This window comes from Stylophora pistillata, chromosome 7, assembly GCF_964205215.1.
Source record: "Stylophora pistillata chromosome 7, jaStyPist1.2, whole genome shotgun sequence".
Lineage (NCBI taxonomy): Eukaryota > Metazoa > Cnidaria > Anthozoa > Scleractinia > Pocilloporidae > Stylophora > Stylophora pistillata.
In genome coordinates, this window is record NC_142525.1 from 8,957,093 (window position 1) to 8,982,429 (window position 25,337).

Here is a 25,337-nt window from a genome sequence, read left to right on the forward strand (position 1 = left end):
ACTTTCCGTGAGAATTCGAAAATAGTTGTGAGATATGTTTGTTTCATCATCTGAGTTGGTAGTTTAAAATGGCCATCGTAAAGAGATTCAAAAGCTGAAATTTCAAGCGTTTCGGACTTGTAATCCTCCCCACTGACGCAGCACCACAGTTTCTATGGAAATTTACTTTATTTTCTCAACCTTCGTTAACCTACTCTTTCTTATGCATGAATGATTCTGAGAAAAGTTAAAAAAAAAAAGATAACTGTCTGGTTGAAAACGAAACCCGTGCGTAAGCTTCACGGTTTTTAAACAATCACTATAGCTCTAGCCTTTCCGAGATCACTAATTGAAAAACGCACTCCACTAATCTTCCCAGTCTGAAGCCACACGAGGAATCTTTAGTCGCCTTGAACAAGCAAAGTGCCCCACTTTCTGATTGACGGCCACGCCGGGTCACAATAATGAGCGCTCCAATAAGCCCCAGAAATATAGCACCCAAGAGCCCCGCTAGCACTCCGACCAACAGGACCGTCCTGGATATGTCCTTGACTATGGCTGGGGAGCCGCCTGATTTCATGGCTGAAAACAAAATTGATGATAATCATGCAAAAAGAGAATTGAAGAAATCTTAACGGTAGATTCAATTGTAGCTTTTCTCCAGTTTTTTAATTGGAGTAAAAGAACACTTTTATCATTCTTTATTTCCAGCACACGAATTAGCTTGATAAATATATCATTTTGAAAATTTCAGCCAAATGTCTAATTTTTCACATTTCTGGATCCTTAATCATGACAAGCGGTTTTCATAACCTTCTTAAAGACATGGAATATCTTAAATCCTGATTCCTTTCGACTATCCCTCCCCCCATACATTCCCGACCCCCACCCCACCTCAACTTTCTCTACATTTCTCGCCCTTTCTTTATCCAGTACCGGTTCCTAACCGGTCAACATATTTTTGCAAAATGAAGGTCATACAAAAGAAACTCGTTTTTCAGTAATGGAATTACGCAATCAATGGTCTAATTGTCAATTTGGTTGACAAGCCTGTGCAAAGAAATGAGGCCGAAACCCAGTTGTCTCTTAACTAGGTTATCGGCGGTGCAAACTATACTGTCTTTAATACCACGAGAGGTTCAATATCGGCCTTAGCTCTATTGAAAGGCTGAGGGTGATAGGCTGAGGGTGATAGGCTAAATCTATGGGGTGATAGGCTAAATTGTGTGGGTGCTTTAATCAATTATCCAAAACGGGTGCAACAGCCTTAACAATAATAACTCCCGGGAAACGGAAATTTTATTAGTCGAGTCACGCTTCACGTACAATTTACCAATTGGTTAGACGTGTTCCTGTTTTCATTCAACTCGCGTTCCGATTATTCATGAGGCACAAAAACTCTATCAAACCACCCCCGGCCCCCCCACCCACCCTAGAGTGAGAACTTAATACAGAATACATACCTGCAATAAAGTAGACTTAGTTTAAAACTTTATTGTTTGGATAGTTCGAGGCTACCTGCTATTACTTGCACATTAATGAATTTCCGTCTTCATTTTCTTTTTTTTTCATTAATCAATTGATTATAATGCCCCAGTTCAGAGACGCTATCGAGTCATTTAATGAAGCAAAACTACATAATAAGTTAGATAAGGGCCAAAATGCAACCAAGGCTGGTTAATACACACGAGCAGTATACTCGGACCACATACATATCATCAGATGGCCTCATGAAACGGCAGAGAAGTTAGAAAAAGGTTCTATGGCTAGGTTGCAGCCGCACTTCTGAGTGCATCTCTAGGCCTGCAAACTTGCTGCTGTTTCAATGTCCTCGTTTTGTGGACCTAAAGGAATTATTTGAGCCCCGCCTCGTTCTTTGCCAAGTGTACAGCAATTTGTTCGGTTTCTCCGTTGTTTTCGCCAGCAAACAAACGCCACTACCAAACTAACAGCGAACACAGCAACTGCACCACTGATGTATATGTACATCCTTAAGCTTCTGTGGTGGCGGGCATTCATCGTTGTTTGACCTAAGGAAAAAAATAGAATCGTTCGAATTTATAGAGAGTCATAAAGAGACAGAGTGGAATTTTCTCTTACCAAGTTTGCTAAAAAATGTTTCTGGTCCACAAAAGTACCTTTCTTTCAACAGTGGAGTACACGAAGTTATAAGCTCAGGATATATGAATAATTCTCAGCATTTTTATGATTTTATAAACGGCTGATTAGGTAACTAGATAAGATTGAGCACATTTCTCTTCCGCACAGCAACAATAGATCAACCCAGGCCAGCTTCGTCGATGAAAACAACAGCTTTATCATGAGATGGTTTGTACCTGGATATTGAGTTCCTGTTGTGGACATTGATTCGCTTGCTGGCTCGTCAGCTACGAAAATGAATGAAATGGGATGCAATTCAAAATGGACGTAAAATAGATCAAATTACTGGAAACTAGCGCAACATCACTTTGTATATATTTTCTGCGCACTAAAAGATCCTCATCATTTACTACATGGACATCTATATCCACCAGTTTTTTTCTCAGGAAAGTTTTCTCTCCAATGTTCATGCCTAACATCAAAAGAAATATAGTGGTGATACAAATGCTAAATTGCTGCTCCATTTAGAGGAATTCCGCCTAAATTACCATACACATCTAGAACATCTTCACTGGCAGGAGGCTAACAAGCTGCCTGGTGGCAAACGGGGTTAAAGAGATGTAATTAGCTCTATCAGGAAAAAATCCACAATTTAGTCAGAACGAGGCTCGAACGTTGGACATTCAGAGCATGAATTCAACGCACTCGCCACTCAGCAACGATGCTTCCTTCGATAAAAAAAAAAAAAAAAATGAAAAAAAAAAAACTACAGCAAAACTGATCTTTCGTGGAATTTCTCAGGTAACGTTTTGATAAAAAAAATTTGGGTTGCTGTTTATACTATCCTTCGGTCACTACTTTATTCATCAATCCATTTATCCAACCTAATAGTGAGTAATTCATTCGCTTGATTAATTTATTTCTGAATCGTTCGTCCTCTAGTGGGCTGGTGGATTGGTCAGGGAGTCAGTCAGTCTGTCAGAATTCAGTCAGTTAGTCTGTCAGTCAGTGAGTCAGTCAGAAGTCAGTCAGAAGCCAGTCAGTCAGACAGAACTCAGTCAGTCAGTCAGAATTCGATCAGTCGGTCAGTCAGTCAGTCACAATTGATTCAGTCAGTCAGTCAGAAATCAGTCAGTTAGAACTCAGTCAGTCAGAACTTAGTCAGTCGGTCAGTCAGTCAGTCAGTTAGTCAGTTAATCAGTTATTCAGTCACTGAGTGAGTCAGTTAGTAGGTTATTCACTCAGCCAGTCATTCAGACAGTACTCAGTTCGTTGGTTTTTCTCAGTGATTGCTGCCTTCCAATATCCAAAATTGGAAAATCAAGCAAGAATAGTGGCTAAAGTTTTACTAACCTTTTTCTATCAATGTGAATGTCACACTATCCAATCCTATCTTATTCGTTGCTACGCATGCGTAGCTCGTAAAGTCTTTGTCATTTACGGGAGTGACTATCAAGGAGCTTGAGTTCCAGGAATTTTTATTCGTTTCTCTTCTCTCTTTTCCCTGCTTGTACCAACGTATCACCGGAGAAGGATTTCCAGAAGCTATACAATTAAGCTTCAAGGAATGTCCTCTCAGTAACTCCACCGATAGTTCCTTAGCATGGGTTTGTATTCTTGGAGGGTCTAAAAGTAAATTGTATTCTATCCGTATGATGCACGATCCTCGCAGTAGATAGCGCTATTTAAGCAATAGCGAAAATCAGACCTCAAAAAAAATCAGGCCTGTACGGGATTTGAACCACTGACCTCTGCGATACTAGTGCAGCGCTCTACCAATTGAGCTAACAAGCCAACTGGGAGCAGGCCGTTAAGTTGATTCGTAATAAGCCCGTGAAAGTGATAAATCAGATACAATGAAATATATGAAGTTCATATATTTTGAATTGCGGTATTAGATACCAATTCATATATTTTGAATTCATATATTTTGAACTGCGGTATTATATACAATTGGTAGAGCGCTGCACTAGTATCGCAGAGGTCAGTGGTTTGAATCCCGTACAGGCCTGATTTTTTTCAGGTATGATTTTCGCTATTGCTTAAATAGCGCTATCTACTGCGAGGATCGTGCATCATGCGTATCTAATACCGCAGTTCAAAATATATGAACTTCATATATTTCATTGTATCTGTATTCTATCCGTTAGAAACACCAGCTTCGAATGAATCTGAGCCACTTTTCATGGATCCATTGAGTAAGTCCTAATATCATTTTTTTTAAACAGGTGGCTTGATAGATTTTTTCTCTAATTGTTAAGATGTGCAATACAAAGATAGTGGAGTTATCTTAAATGCCTTATTTTAACCTTATAACTCAAGTTGTCTCGGTTCTAATCGACTGAAGAGGGAATCAACAGTATGGACAATACTTGATATGTTACTCGATTAAAAATCCCTCAATGTTTCGCAGACTTAAAGGTTTTTACTACTTTGAAGTTATACTCACATAACACATCAATGGCAGTAACTGGTGAAGTGTGATTTCCATTTCGTGACAACGACACACAAATGTACTCTCCTGCTTGGGATCGGCTTACATTTCTGAGAAAGAGAGTCTTGTCTCCTCCACTGTTGACAAGTTTGTTATCTTTCAGCCATAACAGCGAAGAACGTTTGTCCATTGTGGTGCGACATGTGATGTTCAGGTCATCTCCTTCCTTTACCTCGATAGTAAGGTCTTGTACTTCTGCACAAATGGGGGATTTTGCCAATCAGCTCATATTACATCACATACCATCACATCACATCACATACCATCACATCACGTCACATAACGTCAGCTCGCGTCGTATCATAATTTTTATTGTACCATATCAAATCCTACCGTCACATTCATTGAGACTGATCCCAATTACAGAACAGAAGAAGCATGCACTCTGCTAGACTTCGAGAAGGCTTTCTTTTTCGATGAAAAAGGTTGCGCGATTCGTAAACATCACCAAAACAAAATAATTTTAGTGCCCCCTGGAGAACTCTGGGAGTGATGTACACAAAATTTCAGCACAATTAACAGTAATGTCGCAATCTGATTGATCAATTCGCCTTTATCAATAAGAGTTCAGACAACACTGCTGGCGTCGACGTGTCCCGCAGCGTGTCATGTACTGAAAGAATGGTTTTATATGGCATCGATAATCTGGTAAAATACAAGTCGACAGTTGTCTAGTGTGTTTCGTACTCTTAGCTCGTCAGCTAAGAAAATGAATGAAATGGGATGCAATTCAGAATGGACGTTAAATAGATCAAATTACTGGAAACTAGCGCAACATCACTTTGTATTTATTTTCTGCGCACTAAAAGATCCTCATCATTTACTACATGGACATCTACATCCACCAGTTTTTTTCTCAGGAAAGTTTTCTCTCCAATGTTCATGCCTAACATCAAAAGAAATATAGTGGTGATACAAATGCTAAATTGCTGCTCCATTTAGAGGAATTCCGCCTAAATTACCAAACGTATCGAGAACATCCTCACTGGCAGGAGGCTAACAGGCTGCCTGGTGGCAAACGGGGTTAAAAAGATGTAATTAGCTCTATCAGAAAAAAAATCCACCATTTAGTCAGAACGAGGCTCGAACGTTGGACATTCAGAGCATGAATTCAACGCACGCGCCACTCAGCAACGATACTTCCTTCGATAAAAAAAAATAAATAAATAAATAAATAAAAAGAAAACTACGGTAAAACTGATCTTTCGTGGAATTGCTCAGGTAACATTTTGATGAAAAAAACTTGGGTTGCTGTTTATACTATGCTTCGGTCACTACTTTATTCATCAATCCATTTATCCAACCTAATAGTGAGTAATTCATTCGCTTGATTAATTTATTTCTGAATCGTTCGTCCTCTAGTGGGCTGGTGGATTGGTCAGGGAGTCAGTCAGTCTGTCAGAATTCAGTCAGTTAGTCTGTCAGTCAGTGAGTCAGTCAGAAGTCAGTCAGAAGCCAGTCAGTCAGTCAGTCAGTCAGATTTCAGTCAGTCGGTCAGTAAGCAGTCAGTCGGTCAGTCAGTCAGAATTCAGTCAGTGAGTCAATCACAATTCGGTCAGTCAATCAGTCAGTCAGTCAGAATTCATTCAGTCAGTCATTCAGAATTCAGTCAGTCGGTCAGTCAGTCAGTCAGTTAGTTAGTCAGTTAATCAGTTATTCAGTCACTGAGTCAGTCAGTTAGTAGGTTATTCATTCAGCCAGTCATTCAGACAGTACTCAGTTCGTTGGTTTTTCTCAGTGATTGCTGCCTTCCAATATCCAAAATTGGAAAATCAAGCAAGAATAGTGGCTAAAGTTTTACTAACCTTTTTCTATCAATGTGAATGTCACACTATCCAATCCTATCTCATTCGTTGCTACGCATGCGTAACTCGTAAAGTCTTTGTCATTTACGGGAGTGACTATCAAAGAGCTTGAGTTCCAGGAATTTTTATTCGTTTCTCTTCTCTCTTTTCCCTGCTTGTGCCAACGTATCACCGGAGAAGGATTTCCAGAAGCTATACAATTAAGCTTCAAGGAATGTCCTCTCAGTAACTCCACCGATACTTCCTTATCATGGGTTTGTATTCTTGGAGGGTCTAAAAGTAAATTGTATTCTATCCGTTCAGAAACACTCGTTTCCAATGATTTAGAGGCTATAATGTTTTTACTTTTTTTGAAAAAAGTAGAATGGATTTGAGCCGCTTTTCATGGATCCATGGAGTAAGTCTTAATATCATTTTTTTAAACAGGTGGCTTCATAGATTTTTTCTCTAATTGTTAAGATGTGCAATACCAAGATAGTGGAGTTATCTTAAATGCCTTCTTTTAACCTTATAACTCAAGTTTTCTCGGTTCTAACTGACTGAAGAGGGAATCAACAGTATGGACAATACTTGATATGTTACTCGATTAAAAATCCCTCAATGTTTCGCAGACTTAAAGGTTTTTACTATTTTGAAGTTATACTCACATAACACATCAATGGCAGTAACTGGTGAAGTGAAATTTCCATTTCGTGACAACGACACACAAATGTACTCTCCTGCTTGGGATCGGCTTACATTTCTGAGAAAGAGAAACTTGTCTCCTCCACTGTTGACAAGTTTGTTATCTTTCAGCCATAACAGCGAAGAACGTTCGTACATCATGGTGTGACATGTGATGTTCAGGTCATCTCCTTCCCTTACCTCGATAGTAAGGTCTTGTACTTCTACACAAATGAGGGATTTTGCCAATCAGCTCATATTACATCACATACCATCACATCACATCACATACCATCACATCACGTCACATAACGTCAGCTCGCCTCGTATCATAATTCTTATTGTATCATATCAAATCCTACCGTCACATTCATTGAGACTGATGCCAATTACAAAACAGAAGAAGCATGCACTCTGCTAGACTTCGAGAAGGCTTTCTTTTTCGATGAAAAAGGTTGCGCGATTCGTAAACATCACCAAAACAAAACAATTTTAGTGCCCCCTGCAGAACTCTGGGAGTGATGTACACAAAATTTCAGCACAATTGACCGTAATGTCGCAATCTGATTGACCTATTCGCCTTTGTCAATAAGAGTTCAGACAACACTGCTGGTGTCGACGTGTCCCGCAGCGTGTCATGTACTGAAAGAATGGTTTTATATGGCATCGATAATCTGGTAAAATACAAATCGACAGTTGTCTAGTATGTTTCGTACTCTTATCGACGACGATATTCGTCATCACAGAGGTCAAACTTTGTTGCGGTTTCACTCGACTGCGCCTCATGAGTCCACGACATTTTGATCACTGGGACGAAGAATGTCGTTGTCGATATGGTTACAGACCATGCTAAACCACTGTAGATTTTTTTAATTCCACGCTGCTTAATCCTTCATTGTGCACATGAAAAAAGATCACTTCGAGGCTTTCATGACAAATTTTTTTTCATGATATGACCTCGATCACTTTGTGTTTAATGCTTAGGAAGTCACTTACCAAACAGCGTCGTCAGTATCAGAGGGGGATCCTACAAAGATGAAGACAGTTCTTTGTTTATTATACTTTCTAACCCAGCCATTAATTTTGGCGCGATTTTATTGGTTACTTTACGTCACGTGGTGCAAAATCACGGAACAGTTATCACGCAATAACCCCCGTCCGCGTCGATATTTGTCCTACGATTTTTTTCCGTGAAAAAGAAACGTAGTCAACACAAGAGTTTCAACTTTTCCGTTCTCCTATTTACATGGAAGGAAACCAAATTGTTTTTTTTTTTTGCTTGCTTGCGTCAGTCACGCGCATTCGTCATCAGATCACCACTGGCCTTTTTACTGTGTTTACGCGCAGTTTAATTGCGATGTGAAAATTAATGGGAGGGTTATAAAATAAATAAACCCCGTTCTGGCTTGCTGGTATGTCGGCTGATGATGTCCTTGGCTGAGAGATAGTCCTCAAAATTTCATATTTGCCCTCGAAGCTTCGCTTCTCGGCCAAATGTTCCTATTTCGGACAATCTCTCTGCCGCGGACATTATCAGCCGACGTACCAGCCGCCCGAAGGGGTTTATTTACGAAATAATTCCACAACTAGATTATCCATAGAGAAACATACGTATGGGTAACATGAATGTAGAAAGAGAAAATTTGTTAGAAGATTTTGGATGCTTCACGCAGTATTTGGGAATCTTAAGAATAGGATTTATTCAGGCATTGTACGATTTCCCCATTATTCACGCTACATGACTGTTTGATCTTGGTGCATTGATATACCCAACTTCAAAAGGATGCAAAATGCATACATAGGTCTAACATTTTAGAATTTTGTACGTGTACTTCGTTCGTTCGTGTGTTCTATTTTAATTTACTTTTTGCTTTTCCGTTTGTTTTTATACTATTTGGGCAAAGTTTTCTGTTCGTTGGAGGGAGGTTTTCCTTAACGATGTGACGTAAAAGAGACGTTCTCGTGCAGAACATACTCAACTAAGTAACCAATCATTATAAATCGCCAAAGAAGGGTTGGAGGGGAGGGGGGAAAGTGGCTGGAGGATTTTTGCTGTGTCACAATCACATTTACCTGATTCCCCTTTAAAGCTCTGTGGTATTCTAAAGAACCCCTAATCCCTGATTGGCCGTCAATTTGCTATAATCCCCCTGTAGAGGCGACCGACCCCCCTGCTGTTCCCCTGAGATCCATGGGATTTCCCGCAAATCTCCCCTACCCCGCTCCCTTTGGCGATAAATAATGACCGTTCTCTGATTTTGAAAGCATAAAATATTCTCGCCTGTACAGAGAGTGTGAACCCACTCTCCTCATTTTCTGGTGGAAAACCATCTGCTCGGAATCTAATCCCATATTCAGAAGCATCTTCTGCTTGAACATTAGTTAACTGGAAAGCCACGAGGCCGCGTATCAAGTCTCCCACCCAGTGTAAGCGCCTTGCGATCAAGGGATTTCCTTTATGTACAGTTTCAATCCCTGTTGATTTTCGAACAAATGTTATTAAGTGGTCGCCTTCTATCACGTTGTATTCATTGCTCCAGTGCGCAAAGGCAACATTCAATTCCTTTGCTTTTTCCTCCTCAGTGAGAATAAAATTCCAAACAAATGTTTGATTAGATCCAACGGAGGACACGATCGTTTTATCCGGTTGAGTAATCATTTGTAAGCCATTTGCTTTATTCACCACTAAAAGAGGGAAATAAAGACAAAAACAGAAAAACAAGGTGAGAATTTTATGCTTTGCAGATATTTTACTTCGATTGGGAAAAAAAGCGTACAACAAAAACTGAGAAATGAAATGAAAAAAAAATGTTAAAGGGTGAAAGTTAAGACTTAATAGTTAATGTTAATGTTAAAGTTAATGTTAAAGAGGTTCTGTAAATGTTTTTTTCGAAAAACGTGGTAAGCCTGTTTCTGTCTATCAAGCGGGTCACCACAGCCACCAACTTATTGATCGACAGTCAGCACTACAAACGTCACAGAAGGAAAATTCCGACCGCATTCTGATTCACTCTTACATTTCACCCTCACAACCAATCAGTTAAATCCATTATTCTTAAAAACTTATTTACTTCAAAACGATCCAGGAACTGGTATTATCTTTTCGCAACCCCACTCATTTCATTCAAACGAGACAAAAACATAGGCAATGTTTTGGTCGGAAGGTCATTCCAAACTAATGACCAACCCGGCACTTTTAAATGCGCTCGCACACGATGCAAAACTTGTCCTTTCCATCAAAACGCTGAGAAAATATCTGGACCCAAACGAATTATTAAGATTACAGATCACTTCACGTGCACTTCCGCCAACGTCATCTATTACATACTTGCTCTTATTGCAAAAAGATATACATCGGTGAAACAGGAAGACGACTAGGTGATCGATTCCGAGAACACCTTCGCGAGGTAGAAATGAATGACAAGGACGCATCAAAACCAGTCGTTAGTCGTTTTAATCTACCTAATCATTCTAAGCAGGCTATGGAAATCTGCGGTCTTTTCTTACATTTAGGTCGTTCGGAAAGTCGCAAAACTCTTGAATAAAAGTTCATCTTTCAAATCGGCACTCTTAACCCAATAGGTATCAACGAACGCTTTTCATTCTACTAATTTATTCGTGTTTTTCTCGTCACCATGTTCCGACCAATAGCGTAGGTCCACTTTCTGCATATAAACCCCCGCGCAGCCCTCACTTCCTCCATTCGCTCTGACGAAGGGCTAACGCTCGAAACGTCAGCTTTTTTACTCCTTACGGCGGCCATTTTAAGGTCCCAAGATATATATTCTGTAAAGGCTGAGAGTTTCGAAAGAAACTGTTTGGGGCTGCGTCGGTGGGAGTAACGAAATAATTTGGATATATCAACAAAGTTGAAATGGTAAATTGGCCACCGTAATGATTACAAAAGCTGACCTTTCGAGCGTTAGCCCTTCGTCATTCGCTCCGACGAAGGGCTAACGCTCGAAACGTCAGCTTATGTAATCATTACGGTGGCCAATTTACCATTTCAACTTTGTTGATATATCCAAACTATATATTCTCTATACGAGGAAAACCCTGACCCTGTACACCCCAAGTAATCATACTTAAATAGAATAAATGTTTGAAAAGAAAATTTGCCCTGAGCGGGATTTGAACCTACGTCCCCCTGTTACTTTCCCGAAGCTGGCAAGGCCAGAAGCCTTAAAATATCTTGTTCCCTTCTTGTAAAATCTAAGTGGTGCCTCAGCAGGGTTAAATGCGCTTGCAAGAGCATCAAAAGACTGGAAATCAGTCCGATCAAGAGAGAAGCCACATGGTAGCGTCTGTCCGTCATTTTGGATACTCATGGTCGAGTGGTCTGGCGCTCAGTCGTATCTATTTTGATGACATCACCGTTTTCAGATAGCATCGTTTTCTCCGTCCACACTAGAAAACAGCGTTTTCAAAAAAGTATCGTTTTCAAGTCGCTCCACTCTGGAGAGCGTTTTCGAATGGCTCCGTTTTCGGTGATCGTTTTTGGCGTTGTAGTGTGGACGATAGCCGTATCCGGAGCAAAACAGCTTCGTTTTCGTTTGAAAACGGATTAGTGTGGACGGGGCTTTGAACCCTCAAGCTTTTATTCTCCCTGAATACTTTTCGCTGACTTTGGCTTGGGCTCCTAAAAACTCGCGTCAATTACGAAATTCTGTCTCTACTCTTCTGCACATTGGCGACATTCTTCTCTACTAAGTAAGCTCTAAAGTACTCGCCCTTATATTCACTATATCGATAAGCATGGGTAGGCATGGTTGCTGACTGACCTTGGGACATATAAACCACAATTTACGTAATTTTTCTAATCGACTGAGTCGACGTTGTACTGCGTTAGCCAAAACAAAAACTTTCTCGTGGGTCCAAAGCAAGGGCAGCTGACAAAAGGTATTCAAGTGACCGTAATTCGGAATTCGTGATTCGAAACTTATCACGACCCCACAAACCTGAATAACTTCGGATCCTGAATTCATACAGTGCCTACATTCTAAATATAAACGAATGACTAAGTCATCACCACTGAAATGACTACTTTACTAACTGAACTAACGAAATACTTCCCAACAGCTTCCGCCTCGCTCGTTGATTTATTTTGCTTGTGGTTATCGTAATTAAAGACACTGGATACCTTAAGACAAAGGTTCGTCAGCCGCTATGCTAATGTCTTGACGCCATCGCAGCATCTCGTCGCAAATACAAACGCAATTGATCGAAACTGTTGACAGTGGTCATTTTTGTAGCTGAAACTTGATCACGGTAGAAACTCGAAAACTCACACCTGCCTTTATCGAAACCACCTCTAACTCAAACAAGATCCGATTTCCCTCGGATTCCAGTCGACTTTACTATCAGCTAACTCGAACTCTAATTTAACTGATGATTTTTACGTTCCCTTAGCTCAAATTTGCCTTATAACTCAAAGTCTAAGTGAAAACGTCGATTGGGAAGCGTCAACGTGTTACCACATTGCTGATTGACACATCCCAATCTTTAGTCGCGATAACATTAATGAAAACATGATTCATTGATCTAAATTTCTGAGCTATTCGTTCTTTGAAAAACTCTTAGGAAACAAAATATATGCACGTAAATAACTCGAGTCCCGAAAACTCGACCATTTTTCGTTTCTCTTAGTAATTCGAGTTACTGGGGTTGTCCTGTATTTTCCATCTTTTGTACGTTGTTGTTAAATGAGCGAACATAGAGACCATAACCAGTCAGTACGGCAATGCCGGTAGAATTTCGAAAATGGCTGCATGTGTTTACTGTCTCTTACTGCGCCACACCTCAAATTCAACAAAACTATCGCTCTGACGAAGATTCAACGCTTTGAAACTCTTTTAGATCTACATCATAAACTCAGTTGAAAAAAACCAAAATTACCGTATCTAAGCAGCATTGATTTCGAAATGGAAATAAAAATAAATTGCCGTCCTTGTTACCTTTCGCAGACGACGCAAATTTTGGGGATTTCACGCTGTTGTTTTGCAGTGGACGGCTAAGAACTGTACAAAGTTTTAAAACACAAATGCTGGTTATTGTTCTGTCCCTTTTTTTATCGCTGAGGTGGGGCGTTTTCAATTCCAAATAGAACTAACACAGTAAACAATAGAATTTCACAGTGCTTGTCACTTACGAAAACCTTTTTCAGCTGCGGTGTTTCGTTTGATACTCACCTCCTCCAAGCGTTAACAGAAGTAGAACACAAAGGAAAAGAAAGGCTGTTCTATTCTTCAAGCGCTGAGCATGAAAAACTTTCATTATGAAGGTCATTGAAAGATTCAGTATGCAGTGATCTCTCGCGACCTTAATTCTGATCAAAGCGAGGAAGCGACGCTTCGTGATGCAAAATTATGCTAATTTATTCAAATGAAAGATACCAATATTAGCAACCACTTTGACCTTTCTTTTGTCTAATCTGCACAGACGTTTTTGTGATATTTCCTTTCTACGCGATTAGAACTGGACAAGAAGGCGTGCCGCTCATCCCACTAGCTACTTTCAAGAGATTATTTGACGGATCATGTTATACTTACGCACCTGTCGGTCGATACTATCGGTCGACCTGTCGATATCTGCAACAGTCCAGGTGTCAGCCGAATGCCAACCGAAAGTAGCAATCGACAGTGTACCAGTTAAAACAACATGTCAACCGAATATCGATCGGCCGATATTTCGATCGATAGTCGGTCGACATGTCGATCGATAGCAAGGAACTTAAAGCAGTCAGGTCGGCAAAGCCAAGGAAGACGTCGATGAAAAAAAAAAAAGAATTTCGAAAATGGCTGCATGTCTACCATCTCTTACGGCGTCACACCTGAACTTCAGTATAACGTATATTAGCAGCGCTGAGTTCCAAATAGAAATTACAATAGTTTTCCGTCTTGGTTTCCATTCGCAGACGACGCAAATTTCGGTGATTTCACGTTGTTGTTTAACAAAGAACGACTAAGAAATGTACAAAGTTTTAAATCGTTCGAGCTGGTTATTGTTCTGCCCATTAGACATTTTGCTTTGCCACGTCGGCCGACTGATGCCTTAATTACACATGCTCCAAAACGAATACCATGCACGAATGGAAAGACTTTCCGTGAGAATTCGAAAATAGTTGTGAGATATGTTTGTTTCATCATCTGAGTTGGTAGTTTAAAATGGCCATCGTAAAGAGATTGAAAAGCTGAAGCTTCAAGCGTTTCGGACTTGTAATCCTCCCCACCGACGCAGCACCACAGTTTCTATGGAAATTTACTTTATTTTCTCAACCTTCGTTAACCTACTCTTTTTTATGCATGAATGATTCCGAGCAAAGTTAAAAAAAAAAAGATAACTGTCTGGTTGAAAACGAAACCCGTGCGTAAGCTTCACGGTTTTTAAACAATCACTCTAGCTCTAGCCTTTCCGAGATCACTAATTGAAACACGCACTCCACTAATCTACCCAGTCTGAAGCCACACGAGGAATCTTTAGTCGCCTTGAACAAGCAAAGTGGCCCCACTTTCTGATTGACGGCCACGCCGGGTCACAATAATGAGTGCTCCAACAAGCCCCAGAGATATAGCACCCAAGAGCCCCGCTAGCACTCCGACCAACAAGACCGTCCTGGATTTGTCCTTGACTATGGTTGGGGATCCGCCTGATTTCATGGCTGAAAACAAAATTGATGATAATCATGCAGAAACCAGAATTGAAGAAATCTTAACGGTAGATTCAATTATAGCTATTCTCCAGTTTTTAAATGGAGTAAAAGAACACTTAAATCACCCTTTATTTCCAGCACACGAATTAGCTTGTTAAATAAACAAAGTTGAAAATTTCAGCCAAATGTCTGATTTTTCACATTGCTGGATCCTTAATCATGACAAGCGGTTTTCATAACCTTCTTAAAGACATGGAATATCTTAAATCCTGAATTCCTTTCAACTAACCCTCCCCCCATACATTCCCGACCCCCCCCCCCACCTCCCCTTTCTCTACCTTTCTCTACCTTTCTCGCCCTTTCCTTATCCCGCAACAGTTCCTAACCGGTCAACACATTTTGCGAAATGAAGAGGCTCATACAGAAGAAATTCGCTTTCCAGTAATGGAAGTACGCAATCAACGGTTTAATTGTCAAGTTAGTTGACAAGCCTGTTCAAAGAAATGAGGCCGAAACCCAGTTGTTTCTAAACTAGGTTATCGTGCAAACTATACTGTCTTTAATACCACGAGAGGTTCAATATCGGCCTTAGCTCTATTGAAAGGCTGAGATATATTGGGTATATACTTGCTTGTACAGGTAAAGTTATGTGTTCACCTTGAGGCGTCTAGTAGCGAGGCTGCAAGAGGATTGGGATCGAGAAGTGGGTCCCTTACTCGTTCTCGTAGCTTCGACACCATTTTTTTGCTTATTTTTTTTTTAATTTTTGTTTTTAGCTGTTTTTTTGTTTGTTTTTTTCATCTTGCTGCCACTGAATACCAACGACGCAGGCTAATACCTCAAATTTCATCTTACCTTTATCTTGTTCATCGGTCATTTTGATTGGTCCAACGTACATTTCGGTGCGATATTCGTCTTGGATATTCCTCTTTCTCCTGGACTGATTCCCCTCTTGTTGACATCCTGACTCGCATTTGGACTTCTCGTCGTCCGAACGACAGACGGTCAGCTTGCAGTGAATATAAACGTCTTCGTATCCTTTCTTAAAACGAAAGGCCACAAAGCTGAAGTTCTGATAGGCTGACTTCTCGTATTCGTACTCCAGGTATCTGTCACGTGGGCAACTGGAAAGAGTTGATATTACCAAAAATTGTATGACCATCAATCTCATTATGAAATGGGTAGATAAGCGAGGAAGCTTTATTGTTTGAAAATTAATAAAACCTCGATTTTAATCAAGGTGTTAGTGTAACAGAGCCATAAGTTCATCTTCTCTTTTCTGCCAATTCAATGTCATTGTCGCCAAACGATGAGTGAAAGAAACCTTTATGACGTTTTGCATCTGTACCGAATGTTTACCGTGAAATTGTCTCTAGTGCCTCAAAAGTAGTTTATGTTAGTCAAATGATTTCAAGTGCGATTTGTAATGAGTATTTGAAAATAAATTTTCCGACGATAAAATCTGTATTCTTTGAAGATTTGAGATTGTTTATTACGATGTCCACAATAATTCATTCGGCTGCCTGTTTTAAAATTACACTGTCAATCTTGACTTACCGCATTGTTTCAGATTAATTGACATGCTTTTAGACAATTTGTATGCGGACATTTTTTGCAGACTGTAACCATTCCAGCAAAGCATGCTGGGCCATAACTCACCCTTGCTCGATCATTTTATGGTCCGGCTTAGTATCGTACTCTGTGGAAGGGGTTGCTTTGCATTCATCCGGGAACAGACTCAAATCGGAGTCACCTGATTGCACCTTCAAGCTGATGTACAACCGCTGACTTATACCTACCAGGAGCGGGAATTTCTCTACTTTTTTTGACTGCTCCTTGTCAGTGTACATGGACATAAGGTAAGTGAAATTACCGTAATTCTCTATCCGAAAAAAGAAAGTGAATAAGAATAAAGAAATGAGACATTCTGCCTGTAGGAATGAGAAGAGTTTGATTTCCGTAGTGTAAGTTACGGGTCGGATTTTTCCCGCCTAAATCTAAGGTCCAATCGCAAGGCGCGCGAACCATACGGCAGAGCCTAGGTTACTAGGCGGACCGAGAACACAAGGTCATTATGATAACTTGTTGGGGCCCGCTGCGCTTAGTGATTATAAACACAACACAACAAATTGTATACATCTAGATTCCTTGCATTCTTATAACTCGAACTAACAACCAAACGCGACAAAAAAAGGCAGGAAGTACAAGCAACGCACATGGCGTGGGTAACTGCACCCTAGGTATATTGTCAGCGGTACTATGCACATTAAGTAAACTCAACGAATCACATCTATTATATCTCTAGGTTCAAAGAGAGGGGGAAGACTTTAGTTTGATCAAATTATTTAATTAAGCGGACCCTGCACTTAAAGTCGGCCCGCTAAATTGACCTATCGTTGGCGTATTTAAAAATAGACAAATGTCACAATTCATAAATAAAAATTGAAGAAACTTTTCGCCAACTTTGGAGACAAGATCACTGGATTGAAAAGTTATCCCGCAGAGTTTTTATCAATGTCAGAGTTCCTCGTCAATTTCATGTGCGTTCTGTGACACAAAAAGTGTTGATAAGCAAACTCCTACTATGTAAACGACATAATTTTCGTCATTTTTGTATACATTTGAAGAAAGATGTGGAGTACAGTATTAGCGCCCAACTTAGTAGCAGTGCTTACCTGCTTCTGTTATCACTTGAACTTTACGAGGAGAAAATGAAACTTTGGAAAGAAGGGTCTTCTTTTGGTAAGAACACTGGAAGGGAAGTATTCTTACACTCTTTCGAGTGATGTCTTCCTCAGCAGCCACATCATTTACGATTGCAATGATCCTGTTACTGTATAGCATCATCTTTCCATCATCCTCGTGTTTGGTCTTGCATTCTTCTAAGCCAAATCTGAAAACAGCCTTGGAGTAATCTGAATAAACGGGGACGCACGCCTCGTCTTCAAGATGAGTTACATTGGTGTCCAGGCCAGGGTAGTTCTTGCTCTCCACAGTCACTTCAATGAAATCACTGTGGCATACAATTTTTAGCTCTGGAAAGAAAACATAACAGCGAGAAGTTCTCTATGATTCGAAATGATTCTAATCTGAATTGTTTTTTGGCTATTTATTCTATTCTTGCAAGAATGGTATGCAATTGTGCGCAGGCACTTTGATAAGAAACATCCAAAAAACCGACCAAAGACAAACATACTCTCTCTCTGCCCGTCTGTCTCTGTCTGTCTCTGTCTGTCTCTGTCTATCTTTCTGTCTCTCAGTCTGTTTTTCTCTCTGTCTCTGTCTCTGTCTGTCTGCGTCTCTCTGTCTGTCAGTCTGTTTTTCTCTCTGTCTCCGTCTGTCTGTCTGTGTCTCTCTGTCTGTGTCTGTCTGTCTGTCTGTCTGCGTCTCTCTGTCTCTCAGTCTGCTTTTCTTTCTGTCTCTGTCTGTCTGTCTGTCTGCGTTTCTCTGTCTGTCAGTCTGTTTTTCTCTCTGTCTGTCTGTCTGTCTGTGTCTCTCTGTCTGTGTCTGTCTGTCTGTCTGCGTCTCTCTGTCTGTCAGTCTGTTTTTCTCTCTGTCTGTCTCTCTGTCTGTCTGTCTGTCTGTGTCTCTCTGTCTCTGTCTGTCTGTGTCTCTCTGTCTCTGTCTGTCTGTGTCTCTCTGTCTCTGTCTGTCTGTGTCTCTCTTACTCTTAGTAGAAAACTCTACCAATAATACCTTTTACATTCCAGGAGAACTAGAGAAACCCTTATCAGTATAATAGCAATCATCATCATTAACATACGTACCTGCTGCATCATCAATCACCATTTCTCCTTGACTGGCATTTGTTGGAAGTTCTGAATTCGTAATTTGACAAGAATAACAAAGAGACAGATAAACTCATAAGAAATGATTGGTTAAATACCTATATTCCTCACCATGAAAACACCTTTTGATCAGTTCTAATAAGCTGCGATGCGATGTGACGTGACGCAATAGCGTGACTTGGTGCGATATAGTGACGTAGGCATGAAATGATCTGACGTGACGTTTTGATATGCGACGTTACAACGCCAAGGATTTGCTTGGACAATATTATTAATGACATTATAAGAAAGTAGCAATGGCTCTTACTCTACTGTGCCATCCGGCGCTTGGGACTAAAGCAAGCTCAGATGACAAAAAATTAATTTGGAATACACTGTTTTTCTCTTTCTCGTTATCATTTTCCTCAGTTTTGAGTGAATTGCCAGTCCCATTATTCTGGATGAATGTCGTGCTGAGAATGCAAAAATATCTGCGGTACGCAGTTTAGCAGATATTTGTTTTCTGCACGTTCTTACACGGTTAATTAGGTGTTTCATAGTGTCTGTTTGTCCTTCGGTATTTTAATGGTGTCAAGTAGTTTGCATGCGGTAATATAAGTGTCTCGTTCATTCGCATTCATACTTCGGGTCTGTGAACGCCTACAACCCACAGTTTCGTTCTATTTATTTCATGTTTCGCTCGTTTTGGCTAATCAGGTCGTTTGATATATTTTTTGCTTTTCATTTTTATAATGCGAGGAATTGGGCTACTTGAGTGCTTTTTGTTCCAAGCCGTCCGAGTCTTCAACGGCCAACCCTCGCCGCGAATGACTAGATGAGGGGGAAGACTCGCATTCTCTTGTTCGGTGTGATTTGCCTTCCATTGGTTTTTCCAAGGAATATTGTGCCGGCAATGCGTGTGCAGGAGTTAAGGGCCGTTTTAAGTCCTCCGTCTGTTTTTGGGCGTCTACCTTAGATGCTCCTCAGTTTGTTCTCGATGCCATTTCGCACGGCTACCGGATTCCTTTAGCCAGTTATCCAGCCCCGTGTTTTTTACGTAATAATTTGTCAGCTCTTAGGCATCCTGACTTTGTTGTTCGTGCAATTTCAGAGCTTTAGGACAATGGCTATATTAAGGAGCATCGAGAGCCACCTTTTTGCGTTAACCCTTTGACAGTGGCGGAGGGCAAGAAGCTTAGCTTAGTAATTGATCTTAGGCATGTTAATTGCCACCTCGTTCGTTTTAAGTTTAGGTACGAGAACCTTAGCTCTCTGTCATACGTTCTTCATGAGGGGCACTGGTTCTTTACTTAGGATCTCAAATCTGGATATCACCATGTTGATATTTCTCCAGACCACCAAAAGTACCTAGGTTTTGCCTGGCGCTTTAACGGCATACTTAGGTATTTCACTTTTGTCGTTTTACCCTTCGGTCTCAGTAGCGCCTGTTTTTGTTTTACCAAATTGTTGCGCCCGTTGGTTTAGTGCTGGCGATCTGTGGGTTATAACTCTTTTGTTTACCTTGACGACGGTTTTTTGTAGTCAGCCGGAGAAGTTTTCTGCCTTCGCAGCAGCTTTTATTCAGCGGAAGGATCTTGTCTCTTCTGGTCTCCTTGTTAACGAGGAGAAGTCCCACTGGGTCCCGATGCAGGTTGGCAAGTGGCTCAGTTTTGTGATCAACAGCATTTCTATGACGTTTCGGATTCCCGAAAAGGTTTGCAAGCTTAAGCAGCTTTTGGATTCCGTCATCCAGAGCAGGTCATCGTCCTATCGCGAATTAGCCAGGATTGCCGGTTCCATTATTTCAGTGGCATCGGCGTTCGGTCCTATTTCCCGTCTTCTGACAAGGCAGATGTACTTAGCTACAGAGTCTAAGTCAGCTTGGGATCACGTTTTTCTCTTTCCTCCTGCTCTACTGGAGGAATTGAAGTTTTGGTTTTGTAACATTGAATCTTTCAATGGTTACTCCATTCGGCCCTCTCTTGATTCATCCACCATTGAATTTTCCGACACGAGCGACGCAGCTCTCAGAGGCTTTTCCGCCTCCCTGGACGGCACTGTGGCCAGCGGTATGTTCACTATCGACGATTTGGGTCAAAGTTCTACTTTTCGCGAGCTGAAAGCTATTTATTATGTCTTGATTTCGTTTGTTGAGCACCTCAAGCACAGGCGGGTTAAGATTTTTACCGACAATCAGAATGCTGCCAGGATTGTTTCCGTTGGCAGCTCTATGGTCTATCTTCAGTCGGTGACTCTGAGCATTTTTCGTTTTTGTTTTTCACACAGTATTGCCTTGGAAGCGCAATGGATTCCTAGGTCACTCAACGAGAGAGCTGATATCCTAAGCCGGTTCGTCGATAAGGATGATTGGCGTATTAATCCCTCCGTGTTTGGAGTTGTAGATGCCAAATGGGGTCCCCACACGATTGACCATTTCACTTCCTTTTCTAACGCTCAGCTTCCGCGTTTTAACTCCAAGTTTGCTGCGCCTGGTTGTTCCGCTATCGATGCTCTGGCGCAGGATTGGAGAGCGGAGAACAACTGGGTTTGCCTTCCGGTTGGTCTCGTTCTGGACGCCATTAGATTGCTCTTGGCCTGTTCCGGTCGCGGGACCTGGATTATTCCTCAGTGGCCATCGGCCTATTTTTGGCCTCTATTACGTGACGGATCTTTCTCGATTGAAGTCATTCTTCAGGCACGTTTTAGTGCTTCCCGCCATTAAGGACCTTATTTTGGAGGGCCCAGGTCAGGGCAAGTCTATCAGTCTCCCCCGTCCGTTTTTCACGGTTGCCCAAAATTTAAAATGTTGGCTTTGCGTGTGGATTTCGGGTGAGTTTTTTGGTACCGTCGCGATAGTGGTTTAAGCCTGATTTTGCATATTTTAGCCTGAATTGGTAAATTTTGAGCCTGGATTGGCATATTTTGAGCACTGCTGATGTGCTCTGAGTTAAGGTGATCTCGTTGCACGTGTTTGTGCCTCCTTCGGTATTTATCAAAGAAATCGCTTGATTTCCAAGATATTTTCTTTTCTTTCAGATGTGCTGAGTTCCGGGATTTGGCTTGAAGCAGCCTCATTGTCCGATTATTCTCTGAGTGAGATGGTTCCAGGCCTTACTGATCTACAATTAGATGCCAAGGCTCCGTCCACAGTGCTAAAGTACAAATCTGGCTGGTTACGGTGGCGCCGGTGGGCTCTGTCCAAGTTGGGTGTTTTCCGTAGTTCCGGCCAAACCTCTGTATATCGCATTGTTTATATCTGAGCTAGCTAAACGTTCTTCCGAGAATAGCTTCTGTGTATCTCCTATAGAATCTGCTATTTGTGCTATTAAGTGGGGCCACGCAATAGCCGTTATTGAGGCTTGCCCTGGTAGCCATCCCTTAGTAAAGTTTGCTTTAGAAGGCGCCAAAAGAAGGTTCGCCCGACTTGTTCAGCCTAAGGAACCGCTGTCGGTTAGTACCTTACAGGAAATAGCTGCCCGTTTTGCCTCAAGCACTTCGCTTTCCGATCTTCGTTTTTTATTTATTCCTTTGGTTGGTCTTGCCGGCTTTTTTCGCATTGCTGAGATCACGAATATAGCACTTCGTGATGTCTCTATACTTAGTGATCATATGTCTGTTTATGTGCCTCAGCGCAAAAACGACCAGTATCGGGAAGGCCATACTGCTTTTCTCGCTAGAACCGGCAAGGTTACTTGTCCTGTAGCTGTTACTGAACAGTTGATTAAGCTTTTACCACAGTCTTCCTATGCGTTCCCATTAGTTTGCAGAATTGTCAAAGCCAGGTCTAAGGAGTATTTTCATTCTAGTTTAGATGTTTCAGTTTCCACTTTAAGGAAGGAATTGAAGAGGCATATTAAGCCATTTGTTAGTGATGTTTCCAGATACGGCACGCACAGTTTGAAGTCTGGGGCGGCTTCTAATCCGGCTTGTTGGAAGATAGCTGGTGACTTGTTAGATATCCACGCTGGTTGGAGGTGCGAGTCCACGAAGCATAGATATATTAAGCACGGCCTAAGCGAGCGTTTAGCTGTATCTAAGGATCTGTCAATTTAATGTTGTGATATTCGTCTTATGTTTACCATTATGGCATTACATTTTTTTTCCATTATTCGTTGGTGATCGTTTTGATAGGAATTAGATTTTCGCTTTTGCTGACTTTGTAATTTCGAGTAAATTCGTAGAGTCGTGGCGTGGGACGTAAGATGTGCCTTGCCCGTCCCAGATTTCCTGTCCCCCTTTTTCTCCTATGAGGTTTATTGGGGCAGGTTTTTTCTGGCCACCCTGGTACGCTTATGTGTAGCCTTACTTTTATTACCTTGATATAACTTTTTTCATTTTTGGCTATCATTAAGTCGGGTTTATAGCGTTACTCCCAGGCCGTACCCAATATTCTCCAGTGCGTGTTGGCTATTTTTGTGTCTTATTTTCTAATTACTTCTGGTAAGTGAAGAAGATTATTTTCATTACACCTTGCACATAAAGTTACAAGGCGTTCCGTTGAACTATAAAATGCGGCATTCGTTGTGTGCACCAAGACGTGATGTGTCTGAAGTAGAATTCCACCGTTTGATAAATACATGTTCCTTTTCTATAGAGGACCGAACTTGGGTCTAACGAAAACAATGGCGCTCTAAAATTGGCAACATTTGATCCGCGGCTGAGATTGAAGACCCCAATTGAGTTTATGAATTAATTCGACTAAATTCTTCTGCAAAAGAATAGCTAATGCAAAATACTATTGGGATCCCATGGTTATCAAAATGAAAATAAATTTGTCTAGAGAAGGAGAACCATATGCCTACCCGCAGTTTAAATGTTAACTTCACTAATCAGATAAAAAAACAATGTTGCACCCATTTTAAGTTTAATTTGGGCGGCTGTAGTGTGTACACTTTCAAAGCAAGCTCAGATGACAAAGAATTAATTTGGAATACATTGTTTTTCTCTTTCTCTAGTGCCAAGCAATAACGGCTTTGTCAGTGTCGCTCTACATCAGAGTTACAAAATATATCCGAGTAAAGCATGTTAATCGGCTCAGAGTGTTCCAGTGCTGGCAACACGCACCCATTCAATAGATTTATCGTGTGCTTTCAAGATTACATAGCCGGGTTTCAATGAATTTTTGTCGAATGTCGGAATTAACAATTCATGATACCAGAGGTGCCAACTGGGATCGATTGCAATGTGATAGTTGACTTATGGCAACCAAAAATCTAATATAGGGCAAGTTTACTGCGACGAAGAAAAATCAGTGCCTTAATGTAAAGATTGTATAGCATGTAACGAGGGATAAGCTGCGACTTACAACATGAGGGAGTTAATAGAACTTGTTGTGTATTCATATGGAACCGAACTCTGTGAATTCCATCACCATCGATGTTGTCTCTTTTGTACTTAAACGTGTGTATAGCAGTAGAAAAGCATGATTCATGAGAGTTTTCCTAAGAATGAGTTGGTATCCGCAGGTTTTTAGAACTGATCAAAGGAAGCATACAACGAAGGTATAGAATAAGGTTATAAATTAAAAACAAATGAGAAAACGAACTTGCAAGGAGCCATTATGGGTGAAACAATGACTTTCCCGCCCCATCGATCAGACGTTTGAAAACAAATTAAAGTGTGATAGAGATACACGAACTTACCTTGTGCACATGACAAGTAGAATGCCACGAAAAGGTTTAAGATGAAGACAAATATCTCCTGTCCCATTTCTCCAGCTCAAAGCTTCTCTACAGGGGAAAGAGGGATACAGTAAATGTGCTCGGAAGAAAAGCGTGTGCAAAATCCACACTGCCTTTATTAGCTGTTCGTCTGAACTGGCGGTAACCAAATTCCCAGGCAGACGTTACTTTACAATACTCATTGTTTTGACCAGTATGAATACTTTGTGACACATCGACCTCCGCGAAGTCTCAGAAACAAAAGAAAAATTAAAAGCTAATCAAGCAATTTTGTTGAACACATGGAATAAAACAATGGCCCTTCATTTTATGAACCTCTTTTTGTGAACTGGAAATGAAGCCAATCCCGCTGTAGTTATTAGGCGTTTGTTTTGATTCACATGAGCTGACTCATAATCCTTTTTCTCAAGTAGCTGTCAACTGGAATTTACTTTCGGTCATCATCAAAATTTCCCAAACATATCGTTTTAGAGTGGAAATATCACTCCAATGTTGATTTTTCCAAATAAACGAAATTTGCATGTCACTTTTCAACAGGAGATTACAGTTCATATTTTCTTGATACAAGCAATAGCATTTAAACTAGGATTTCATAACAGTGTTTTTCACTTGTCAAGAGGTGCAGTCCATGTTATAATCGATAAAATATTCTTCCTATAAGGATTCCAGTTTTAAAGATCAGTTTGGTGCGTTTTCTCGTATTTTTCATTTAGTTTACTTTTTTCAAAGCCAATGGTTACTTAAGAGTTTGGAATTAGCATAGTGTCGTTTACAAAGTGTAAAACAAACAAAATTGAAAAGTAGCTCCTGCTCTGTAATTGTAACCCGCAAACGTACAAGGACGGGGAGGGAGTGAATATTCCCCCCCCCCTCCCCACCTTCTGTTTTTTTTTTTTTCTTAATTTTATCAAGAGGATTTTATCTGGGAAACTGTCTGCTTCTGTTGCTGTTCGTTTATCTTGGAGACGGGATTTCTTTGGGTTTGGTGAAAATCAACACGTAAATATAGGAGATATTTAATAACAAGTGAGGTTTGGTTCAAGGTTTGTTATTAGGTACGAAAGTTACGAGTTACGAGTCATATCGTCGCTAATTTTTCAAATTCTCTGAACTCGGACATTGCGAAAGGTTCATTTGGGAAAATTATGTCGAGACTGATTCGGTTTTGAACGTGGAAAATTGGCGTCAGACCTCGTCTTT

The 25,337-nt window shown here is 40.7% G+C and overlaps 2 protein-coding genes and 1 pseudogene across 3 annotated transcripts; 1 reads left to right on the plus strand and 2 right to left on the minus strand.

The window, feature by feature from the left end:
- Positions 1-149: 149 nt before the first annotated feature.
- On the minus strand, positions 150-24,288 carry LOC148726516 (ZP domain-containing protein-like). 2 transcript variants are annotated; one of them, XM_088727231.1, is made up of 6 exons: positions 24,099-24,288; positions 18,457-18,507; positions 17,365-17,724; positions 16,349-16,571; positions 15,545-15,813; positions 150-561 (listed from the first exon to the last, which is right to left on the minus strand). In XM_088727231.1, exons 1-6 carry the CDS (start codon positions 24,163-24,165, stop codon positions 299-301), a joined length of 1,233 nt encoding a protein of 410 aa, XP_088583357.1. In that variant the 5' UTR covers positions 24,166-24,288; the 3' UTR covers positions 150-298. The 2 variants fall into 2 exon arrangements, with proteins under 2 accessions (XP_088583357.1, XP_088583358.1); XM_088727232.1 differs by lacking the exon at positions 150-561 and adding an exon at positions 13,391-14,698 and having other exon boundaries at positions 24,099-24,287.
- LOC148726517 (neural cell adhesion molecule 1-like) lies at positions 1,454-13,372 on the minus strand. The gene is made up of 9 exons (XM_088728566.1): positions 13,230-13,372; positions 9,323-9,726; positions 8,038-8,068; positions 7,026-7,265; positions 6,379-6,651; positions 4,529-4,768; positions 3,433-3,705; positions 2,316-2,366; positions 1,454-2,009 (listed from the first exon to the last, which is right to left on the minus strand). The coding sequence occupies exons 1-9, from the start codon at positions 13,324-13,326 to the stop codon at positions 1,777-1,779; spliced, it is 1,842 nt and encodes a 613-aa protein (XP_088584692.1). The 5' UTR covers positions 13,327-13,372; the 3' UTR covers positions 1,454-1,776.
- Positions 19,042-22,621, plus strand: LOC111321619 (uncharacterized; annotated as a pseudogene).
- Positions 24,289-25,337: the final 1,049 nt, after the last annotated feature.

Excerpts from the sequence above, each read along its gene's own strand:
- LOC148726516 (XM_088727231.1), bottom strand. The coding sequence starts at position 24,165 with ATGGGACAGGAGATATTTGTCTTCATCTTAAACCTTTTCGTGGCATTC. Across the intron at positions 17,725-18,456 it reads GGTGATTGATGATGCAGCAG|AGCTAAAAATTGTATGCCAC; the intron begins GTACGTATGTTA and ends TTTTCTTTCCAG. Across the intron at positions 15,814-16,348 it reads CATAAAATGATCGAGCAAGG|TTGCCCACGTGACAGATACC; the intron begins GTGAGTTATGGC and ends AACTCTTTCCAG.
- LOC148726517 (XM_088728566.1), bottom strand. The coding sequence starts at position 13,326 with ATGACCTTCATAATGAAAGTTTTTCATGCTCAGCGCTTGAAGAATAGA. Across the intron at positions 6,652-7,025 it reads TACTGCCATTGATGTGTTAT|ACCCTCCAAGAATACAAACC; the intron begins GTGAGTATAACT and ends ATTTACTTTTAG. Across the intron at positions 4,769-6,378 it reads ATTCACATTGATAGAAAAAG|AAGTACAAGACCTTACTATC; the intron begins GTTAGTAAAACT and ends CCATTTGTGCAG.